The sequence below is a fragment of the Cryptomeria japonica genome, chromosome 3 (genome assembly GCF_030272615.1).
Source record: "Cryptomeria japonica chromosome 3, Sugi_1.0, whole genome shotgun sequence".
In the NCBI taxonomy this organism is placed as follows: Eukaryota; Viridiplantae; Streptophyta; class Pinopsida; order Cupressales; family Cupressaceae; genus Cryptomeria; species Cryptomeria japonica.
The window spans coordinates 141065560-141076999 of NC_081407.1; the positions used below are offsets into that span (position 1 = coordinate 141065560).

General features: G+C 35.8%; 1 protein-coding gene across 1 annotated transcript; it reads right to left on the reverse strand.

The window, feature by feature from the left end:
• Positions 1 to 262: 262 nt before the first annotated feature.
• Positions 263 to 646, reverse strand: LOC131874008 (uncharacterized). Its single transcript, XM_059217210.1, has one exon. It carries the CDS (start codon positions 644 to 646, stop codon positions 263 to 265), a length of 384 nt encoding a protein of 127 aa, XP_059073193.1.
• Positions 647 to 11440: the final 10794 nt, after the last annotated feature.

Here is an 11440-nt window from a genome sequence, read left to right on the forward strand (position 1 = left end):
TCTACAGATAAAGGAATTCTTGCCTCTTTACCATAAACGAGTGTATATGGAGAATTCCCAATTGATATTTTAGGAGTTATTCTATCTACCCACAAAGCAGATGTCAACTTGGTGTGCCAAGTTCTTTGATTATCCTCCATATTTCTCTTTATAATCCTAATAAGGTTCTTGTTTGTGCTCTCATCCAAACAATTACCTTGTGGGTAATAATTTGAAGAGGTATTCAGGTGAATTCCATTTCTTACAGCCCAATCAGTCACTCTCAATCCAACAAAGTCACTCTCAATCCAACAAATGCCAAGACATTATTTGAGATGATTGATTCGGGTACTCCAACCTTGGTTACTATATCTTCATAAAAATTTAGAACAGAAGACTCATTAGCTTCTTTCAAGGCCACCACTTTGGTCCATCTTGTAAAGTAATCAGTTGCTGCAAGTATCCACATGTGTTTAGCACTTGATGGTGGATTTATTGGTCCAATAAAATCAATGCCCCATCTCATGAATGTCTGCTCAACTTGAATATGTTGCAAAGGTGTAGCTGGCAGCTTCTCTTTTCCAGCAAAGAGAGCACAGTTTACACACTTCCTTGCCCATGAATGGGCATCCTTAAACAAGCTTGGCCAATAGGAGCTAGCCCTCATGATCTTCCAAGTTGTTGTCCTTGGAGCAAAATGACCCCCTAAAGTTCTATCATGGAACTCATGAAGTACCTTCTCTGTTTGATCTGAATCTATGCACCTCAAAAGTACACCATTAATATCCTATCTAAATAGAACACCCTCAACTAAAATAAATGGAATGGACTAAAATCTAAAATATCTCATTTTAGCTCTGTCCAAACCAAGTGGATACTCACTAGTTTGTAGAAAATGGGTCATATCATGAACCCAACATGCATTTTTCATAGGGGTAGCAGTATGAAACTCATTACCATTGACTAAAACAACTTTTGTTTTAGTTTCTTTTGCATCTTCATAGGGAGAATCCATTTATTCACACAACCCTCTTCCTATAACAAGCTTAGTGATGTTGATATCAATATCAAATTCCATAACCTTGGTAATGCATCCTGCCCTTTTATCATTTAAATCCTTGCTCAATAAGAACTCTTCGACATCTGGATAAGCTATTAAAACATAAAATTTACTGCTGGAAATCAAAGGTTAAATTTTTTTCAATCTTCTAATCACAACAAGAACATGCTTCTCAACAAAGGTATATCTTATCTCATAATCTGCTAATGCCTGGCTAAAAAAAGCTATTGGTTGTTCAAAATTATCATCATTTTTTCTAAACCAACATTGCATAAATATTATCTATGCTACCAAAAGCATACAGAGTAAAATATTTTGAAAATTATGGGTTTACTAGAGTAGGGGCTATTGATAAAGCATGTTTGACAGCTTGAAAATTGTATCTGGCCTCCTTAGTCCAACTGAAAACTACATTCTTCTTTAACATGGTAGTCAAGGGTTGTAAGAGATTTGCAACATCAGGAATAAACCTTCTTAAAAAATTAATTCTACCCAAGAACCTTTGCAGCCCCTTTTTGTGATTAGGTAAAGGCAGCTCAAGAATAGCTTTCACTCTGTCAGGATCAATGACCTGATCCCCACTTTCGACACTATGTGTCCAAGAAGCTTGCCTTCATGAACAACAAAGACACTCTTTTTTGGATTAAGAGAAATGCCATACTCTCTGCATTTCTCAAATACTTGTTTCAAATGTGATAAGTGTTCATCTGCATTCTTTGAATAAACAGTTATATCATCTAAGTATAGAAGCAAAAAAAATTAATTAAACTTTTAAAAGCATAATCCATAGCCCTTTGGAATGTGGCATCGGCATTTGATAAACCAAAAGGCATTCTTTTATATGACATTGTGCCCCACTTAGTTGTGCATTTGATAAACCAAAAGGCATTCTTTTATATGAGAACTTGGTTATAACTAGAAAAACCATCAAGGAGAGAAAACCTTTTTGAACCAGCAACAGATTGAAGGATTTGTTCCATGGAAGGTAATGGGTAATAGTATTTTAGAGAGGCTCTGTTGAGATCTCTAAAGTCTACACACAATCTAATCTCACCATTTTTATTTCTAACTAGAACAAAGCTAGAAACCCAGGAGGTATGCTTGATAGGAAAAATAATACCCCCCTCTACTAACTTAGTCAATTCCTTAATCATTAAAGGTTCAAGATTGGGGTTCAAAGGCCTCTATTTTTGTCTTACACGCTTGACATCAGGTTCTAATTCTATGGTATGTTGAGCAATCTTAGGATCAAAACCTTTTAAATCTGAATACTGTCATTCAAAAATATCTTGAAATTCTTGACACAAGGCTATAAATTTCTTTTTATCTTCAGTTGAACAAACTTTCCCAATTTTAAGGAGCTTACCTTTGAAGATTTTGAGCTCCTCATAATGATCTTCTTTAATCTATAGACCAGATTTTCCTTTCTTAAGCTGATAATCAGTGTTAAAAATGGACTCTAAGGTAACCAAACCCTTGGGTAGTTTGTTGGTTTTCAACTTCACCACTTGATCATCATATTGTTGTTTGAACTTGTCCTGGTTCACCACTGAAAACTGATCTTCCTCAAGCAGAAAGGTTAGAATCTGCTCATCACTATCAAACAATTGTCAGTTAACATTATTGTCAGGAATTGAAGGCCTAACTATGATTTTGACATACTATTGTACCTTCTTCTTTTTAATGTCATTGGGAATATCAATTTGTGCTCAAATGGCGACAAGTCTGTTTGCATGCTTATTCAAGTTTCTAGGAATTGAAACCAAATTAAAAGAATCAAAGTATTCAATAATATCCCCCACTCTATTTCTATAAGACTTTAACGTATCATTTTTAGCAACATTCGGGCCTCTTACTTGATTAACAATTAATTCACTATCCCCATATACCTTGAGACAACTTACTCCTCTTTTCCTTGCCCATTGAAGGCCCTGAATAAGACCTTCATACTTTGCAGTATTGTTGGAGCATGAAAAGGCAAAACAAAAAGCTGAAAAGTAATGCTCACCTTATGGGAATACAAGTATATCACCCCCACCTGCTCCATTCTTACTCCTAGAGCCATAAAAAAACATCTCCCAAAGTTCACTCTATTGCTTGATGAGCTCACTTTCGCTTTTATCAAGGTTTGGGATCATTGAATCAGCTTCATGCAAAACATAATTTCCCATTCCAGCATCTAAGATATGGTCATGTGGGTTGTCTACAACATTTTCTAATACCCATTCATTTAATAGCAGATCAGGGACAAATTCATCTAGCAAAACTTGAACTGTAGCAAGCTCATCATCATTAAAGACAACACAATTTTCTTCTGCAACTCTTGTTACCTATTTTCGCTAATAAGCTCAATCAGGTAGAGCTTTAGTATTTTTAACATTACAAAAGGTTCATATTCTATTATGTCATTATTACATTCATGTGCATGTAAAGAGAAAAGAAGATTACATTCCCATGATTTTGAATTCAAAACAGTAAGAGAGTACACATTCTTTTTGAAAAAGATTAATCTTTATTGATATGAATGTGCAATGTCTCACATAAGCCACAAGACTAACCGATATGTATGCATAGAAAGAAAATAATATGTATTTATAAATGCATAAAATGTAAATGTACATAAGAGAGGGTTACTCATCATTGTTTGAATGACGAGTCCTAGTTGAGTTCCCTTGTGTTATCCTTGGTTGACTGCCCAACTTGCATCCATTTGCAGCTTCCCTGCTCCTGAGTACCTGCATTTGGGGAAAATTATGTTAGAGCAATGACAACCATCATTTCTTATATACACATGCATATCCAAACACATAATACATCCCTCATATGCATACTAGGAGTCTGCATGCCATATAAATCCAAGAAAACAAGTGCCAGATCAGATCATCATCAAATGCATGTTTTGTCTAACTTGTTTGCTTCATGTGCAGATACAGGGAAAATCAAATTACAACATGTGGAGTAAAATGTGGCTCCCATAAGGGTTGAGCCCAACATGCTGACATAGGAAAAGTCAAACAGTACAATGACATAATCTCAAAGAGCATAGTATTTTATAAGGACAATTCAATGGCAAGATATAGTGACACCCTGCTATAGCACACAAAAGCTCAAAAATATGATACAATAGTATCATTTCAGTCTTGTAGTAGTCTCAAAAGGCATAGGTTATATGACAGAGTTAATGTCTAGCCATTCAGAGTAAGGTCACTGTCAAAACAAATCTCAGGATAGTAGCCTTTATCTCATGATCATAGAAGAGATCATAAAAATTAGTGATATGATTGGTACATTCAAAGAGGATCAATTAGCATCATGAAAAATGCAACCCTAAAGGCATGGATAAGTTATTTCAGACCCCAAAGAACTAGGGTCTTGTTAAAGCAATAAAAAAAGAATGAGAAATATCCCTATTAAAGTCTGGATAGACAAAGCTTCCATTTCAATCATTTGTTGATCAGAAAGACATTGTTGCAGCCCCTTATTAGTGAAAGAGAAGAGCATCATTTAGGGACAGTCCATGATGCATTGACAAAGTAGATCAATATCAATGAATAGGTAAACACACAAACACAAAGTTTCAGATCTCTAGGATATTGACAAGGAAAAGATAATAGTATGGATTCCAAATCAAATCCACAACCAAGGTCATAAAAATCATGAGAGCAATTTTCAGTAAACATTCTTATGATTTTCAACAGTAACAGGGTAGGTTACTCAAAGTAGTACAACCCTTGGCAATAAAAATGGCAGTCACATGTTATAGACATAAGCATGAGGAAAGCCATGAAAAGTGAGAATGATGAAACTCTTGTATACCTTATAATAATCATATGCATAAAAGAAGGTAGTCTCTTTGATTGCAAATTGAAGAAAAATTCATAACTTTCAGACTTGATAATGAGGACACATCTGAGACAAAAGGATAGTCCTTGTAACACTATAAGTCACGAACTTGTTGCAAGATAACTATTATAAGACATACAAGAATTCACAATTCATGATACGGTGATCAAGTCCATAAAAGGCAGCGAATGTCAAACTGACAAGTGTCAGTGCATGAGACCATTGCAATGAGATCGTAAGTCACAAAGTAATGGAGAGATCTTATGGAAGAGCTCAACAATACAAATACAGTCTTGAATCACTTTTGAAAATGCTTTGACAGGGACATAACACTGATAGAGCTTCAAGACAAGGTAATGCGATTTCGTATCAAAGGGTGGTTTTCAAAGGCATCAAAGATCAGTTTTGAGCAATCCTGAAGCACAACTAGGACAACAGAGGAGCAATGAGAAAAGTGTGATGAAGAGTATAATGCAATCACAAACCCATGAAACCTCTAAACATTATGTCAATCATTGACAAAACAATGGAGGCTACTTTCAGAGGGCATTGAGGTAATTGAGCAGTTCCGGTATGAATTCATGAGTCAGTTAAGAGACAACACAAGCATGAAGATCATCATCATAGTCTAAATGAACTATTGTGACTAAAGTAGCCTCAAAACACATATCATCTAAGAGCACACAACAAGATTGTAGTCACAGGGATTTCTTTGAAGCATTAATAAAAGACAAGCCCTGTTGCAAGGGATATTCTCCATGACACATAAAGAATGGAAAGAGCATAGTGAACTATGAAATAACAATCATTGCCACATTCTTTGTATTGGAGCCCCAATACGGTGGCTTAGTTCACTGTCAAATAGTACAGTAATGACAGAGTATCAAGAAAAGTCTTTAGAGAAAAGATACAAAGATAGTCATCACCCAAAAGCAGCATGAATGGCAGTCCCTAAGACAGTCATAGGGAAATATCAATGAGCAAGAACAGTCTAATGTGAAGCTACAATCATAATGTTGAGTGACAGAGGCTATATGCATGTCAAATAATAGCAGTAACAGTCCTCCAAGGTATGAGCATAAAATACTCAAAGACATGGTGAATACTGACAAAAACAAGCATAGATACATTCTTTGTATTGCAGCCTGGATCTCAATTAAATAGATTCTAAAGGTTAAAGAAAGACAAGGACCTTACAATCTTTTTGAAAGAAAGATAATGAGATCTCTGCACATTTTCATCAAGATGAAAGCATAGCTTATTGTCAAATGGCAGTCTTATTTTAGTATACAAAGAGCTTGTCAAATATCAGTGTTTTTGCTTAGCTCTGAAGAAGAGCTATATACCCATAATCCAGTCAATGGTTTGAGGAATATAGTGAGGTAATGATCAAGGCTATGAGGATTTTAGTCCATTAAAACTCCTCATAGTTTTTTAATGGCAACTGAAATACTTCATGCAAAGGAGAGAAGCCATGCTTGGAATAGTGATATTCACAGTCATATGCAGCCTTTTCACAACAAATGAGCAGTCAAGTATGAAGACAAATTATAGATGCAAAAAGCCTTGTATTCACTGTTATAGAAGACCTATAGTAAAGTAAAAAGAAGAAAATCAGGTATAGGAGATGAACTTACCTCATCTTCCCTACAAGAATATCCTACAAAGCAATAACAACAGATACTATGCATCTCTTCCATTCAAACCCTAGCATTCCCATGGCGATGCCCTCCAACACAGGATGAAATGAACTTCATTTTTTTTTGTTTTTGTTTTGTATTGGGATGAAAACTCTAATAGATGCCGATCTAGGGCAAAAACTTTTTGCCTTTGATTTATAAAAAGTCTTTGTTATTATGTTCAAGTCGTGGTATTCTTCATATACCTTGTAATTCATTTAAGTGTTTTGTAAACACTTATGAAGAAAATAGGTCAAAAAGGCTCCTTAGGGTATGTTAGGAGATGTGCTTAATTTTTGCATTTTACTCTTGTAAATATTTATTTAGCTGGTATTTATAAATCACTCTAAATGGATGATTTTTGAAATGTAAAACAGGGGGAAGTCTTTAAGTTCTTTTTCAAAAGCAAGAGTTTTAGCTTTAGTCTTGGAGATATTTGCAAACAAGTGGAGTTAAAATAGGTGATTTATTCACCTAATGGGTAGTTCACTTTTAGTCAAAGAGTCCACATGGATAGAGTATGAGTCAAAGAGGATTTGTAGGCTCTTAAATCCTTGTTTCAATGAGTATCATCTCTAATTTGAAGGAATTTTCAGTTGCATCTGCCCAAGGAAGTTTTTTTCATTTTGCCAACTCCTTGTGCGGTCTGAGATGAGATATATTTCAGTTAGTTGCATGATTTGAGGAAGGGCTTGGAGTTCATCCATTTTTGAGCCAAAATTCAATTTTGAATTTTGGGAAGGAATTTTTGGTATGTCATTCACTCTCACTCAAATTTCAGGAGTTTTGAGTTTGGAGACTTGTGTAGTAGTAGAGATTTCACACTTTGTAACTCATTTTCTTATTCCAGATCTATAATGCAGAAAACTCCTTATTTTCAATATAGAAGTTGAGTTTCCTTCTTGATATTTTTTGTCTAAGTGTTATGGTTGTAAGTATTTTGATTAAAATATTGTGATTATTTTATTTAATCCTTCATTTTATCTTAGTTTCTTCAAATGCTTAGTAGAAAAGGTACATGTTATAGTGCAGGTTTTTGATTGTGGAAGTGTTTCTGTTGCATCAAAATTGTGAGAACTTCATTGTTCTCCTTTTTTGTAAACATCATAAAATTGACCTTTCATGAGAATCATTTTTGCAAACATGTGTATTTAAGTTGTGTGTCAGAAATAGCTTCATTATATGAATATTTTGTGAGTTTGTAGGTAGTTTGCAGGTCATTTAGTCATTGGTGGATCACCTTAGTAGTTAAATTGTCAGTTTGTGCCTATCCTTCTATCTTTTTCCTCAGTCAAATCTTATTTAGTTTTACGTGATCTAAAAGGAGTCGACCTATAATCCAGAGGTCTATGCTGGCATTTGCATAAAGATTGCATTAATGATATATTATGTTGTCATTGATGTCAATTAACCGGTAATGATATTGTTGTAATGTTGTTTTGTAACCAGTAGGAAGAGTTAGTGAAAGGAAACTATAACTGGTAGGTAAGTTTGTGGAGTGAACCGATATTTCTAAGTATTGGAGTGTTAAACTGGTAAACCCTACCTATTGTTTTAATAAATCCTAACCGATTAAGTTTGGTGAATTGGTTATATTGGTTTATGATCTGATGATGAGCGGTAATGATTATGACATGTATGCATATTGTATGAAGAGAGTTTCAAAGTGTATTTGGCGCGTTGAGGTAACAGTTTTTGTCTTCGGAATGAGAAAGTATACTGCATGTAATGCAAAGAGTGTGATGAGTTACTAAGTTTGATGAAGCGGTGATCAAGGAGCGTTCAAGGCTTTCTTGAATGATGTGTAGATATTGTTATGTAATCCAATGGTCATACTTGAACCGACTTGTTTGTAATCTCTATGTGAATTAGGTTTTTGTTGTGTTACCGACCTAGTTGATTTGTTTATAAGGTCGATGAGTTGTTTAGTTTCAGAGTTTGCAAAGTTTTAGTTGAGTGTCTGGTTGTGGAATTGGATGATGCATCTGCAGTTTGAGTAAAGGCAGATAGGAGCATGAAAAGGATCTAAACAAGCAAGTGTAGTACTATTCAAACAGATCAACAAACTCCTGTTGTTTTCTAACAATTATAGCAGATTGAAATCCCCTAACTGGGTAAGCTCTAACAAGGTTGGTGTTATTCAAATCCTCTAACAAGGTGATCCATTAGCTTGGATTCTAAATCCTTTACAAAGGTTACTCCTCATAGGGTATTGCTTCTAACAAGGCATTATAGTCAATCCCTTAACCGGGTGGTCCCTAACAAGATTTGTTCTTAACAGGACTTTTTGTAAAATCTTTAACAGGCTTGGCTCCCAATAGGGCGAACTTTAGAAGAGTTCAAATAGTTATATTGTGAGTCTCATCTCATCGTGGTTTTTCCCGTTTGGGTTTCCATGTCAAAAATATCGTGTCAAGTGGTGAATGTTTTTGTGGTTATGTTTTTTATGGTTGATTTTCTTAACTACTTAATCCACTTTGATATGTCATGATAACTGACAACGATATGAAATGAAGTTTTACTTATGTTCAGTAAAAGTATTTGGATGTTTGTGAGTTACAAGTTGTTTATTGTTAACCTGTTGTAACAGTCAACTGGTTTAGCTTGACATTTTTATCTTGACAGTGATATTGCATTGATAGTTCTAAGTTTACTTTGAGAGATTGATTTTGAGATTGGTGAAGTTTATCAATTTTTTTATCTACTGATTCACCCCCCCCTCTCAATAGTTGACCGGATCCTTGTTCTTTCATCATACCATCAATTGGTATCAGAGAATCTCAGGTCCTCTAAGGTCTAAGCCTAATAGCTTGAGGTAAAGATCTTGTAGATCATGATGAAGAAGGAAGGTCTGAAGTTTATGTAGCATCCTAAAATTGTGACACTTGCAATTTTGACTGCATTTGGGTCTTCACGATGGTGACGCAACATTGAACCTGAATGGAGACCCCGAAACTTGCTCGTGACACCAAAAACTGCATTTTTCCAGCACCCTGGTCTGATCCTCCTTGCACCCTGTTGTCCCGGGAGGTGGGACCAGAGCGCCCAGCGCCCTGGTCCTTCAGGACTAGGGCGCCCAGCGTCCTGGTCCCCCAGGACCATGGCGCCCAGCGCCCTGGTCCCTGGCCCTATTTTGGGCCCGGTCTCCTATGGGACTTCGGGTCTTTTTGTTTGCAATTTGGAAAAGAACATTTCCTGGTCGGCCTAAGGTCGGGAAAATCAGTCTTTTAACCCTAATTGGCAAGTATATAAACTACTTTTCCTCTCTCATTTTGGGGAGGATGGAAAAAGGTGGAAACGATATTCAAACATTCAAGCATTCAAGCATTCAAGCATTCCTTCAAGCAATTGATCATTCTAAGTCTCCATTCAAGGCTAAGTGTTGCATTCAAGACAAGGATTCAACCATTGAAGAGGAGATCACTTACAACACATTACATACTACAACATACAACATACAACATACAACAACATCTATACCTTCGCATATAAGGATACAAACATCCTTACAACAAGGTATTAGTACTTGTTTTACATTACATTTACAGCATTTCTCATTTCTTAGTTAATCCCAAAACCGGGGTTTGACCTAAGGGCAAACCCCTAATCCCTAACCCCCCAATCGTCTTCACTTTTCTGTGTGTAGGTTGCAGGTACACTACTGAAATTGAAGATCTGGAATCCTTGTGCAGAGACGAACAGATCCCCCTTCGTTTCGCGGATTTTTCGGAGGACCGTGTGCACGTCGGGCGCCATCGTCCCGTCAACTTTTGCTCAAATTTGCAGGACAGCGCCGTCTTGACATTTTACTGCTAATTCCAGGTCCGCAGCTTCATCCTATATCCCTATCTCAGTTTATAAGCAAATCTTTCTCACTTTCTATGTATTCCTAGCTTAATCATTCTATCTACATTCTTTACAAAAGAGGGTATCCTTGCTATCTTAACCCTTGAAACTCATATAGAATCCAATCTTGCATTGCGTGGGATTGGATCTTGTGGGTTTCAACCCCTCTTTTGAATGTAAAGTCTCTCCTAAGTGAAAATCATCAACCCTAGTGACTCTCCCTTCTCTCTCCTCGGAGTTGGGGAGGGGAGAACGACTAGGGTTCGATTTTTCCGCTTTACATTTTGGTGAACCCGACGTGAACATCCTTTCTGATTATTCATAGTTAGATCTGAAAATTGGATTCCTTGATTACATTTCCATGTTTGATCTTTTCCAAATTTTAGAGGTTGATTGCATAAAAAAACCCTAAATTTTCTTTTTAAGTAATTAAACTTGTGAAATGTTTAATTGTTAATGCTTGTTTCAGATCTGCCCTTCTATTACAAATTATCAATTCATATTTGTGCTTTAATTTTGAAAATTAAGTGGTTAAGTGTCAAAACCCTAATTTTTGAAACCCTCTTGATTCAACCTTTGTCCGACAATTTCACTGATCAAAACATCTCCAAATCAGCTGTAACTTTGGATTCCGCAATAAAATCACAATATCTTTCATCCCTGAAAATTTGGAAAAAAGTTGCGAGGACCGTGTGCACCCCGAGCGCCATCGTCCCCGACATTTTTTCCAAAATTTCGGGAGCTAGATCTTACTGTATTTTTCTGCTAAAATCCAGAATTTTGGCTGATTTTATCAATTTTAACACCTTCAAAATTACAGTCAAAGTTGGTCTAGCGATTGCTTGGATTGAGGCTTCTAATCATTCAAAAATTGTTGAAATCGAAATCTGTATCAAAATTGTGTTTCTTACAGTCTTAAATCTGAAAAGTGTGTTATCATTCATTCGAAATTTCAGTGATTTATTCAAATTTTTGCAATTTGCGACTTTTGAAATTAAGTGCTTAATTACAACAACTTTGATTTCCACTTTCA

What these genes read in the sequence shown, in the direction of transcription:
- LOC131874008 (XM_059217210.1), bottom strand. Translation starts at nt 646, where the DNA reads ATGAGGGCTAGCTCCTATTGGCCAAGCTTGTTTAAGGATGCCCATTCA.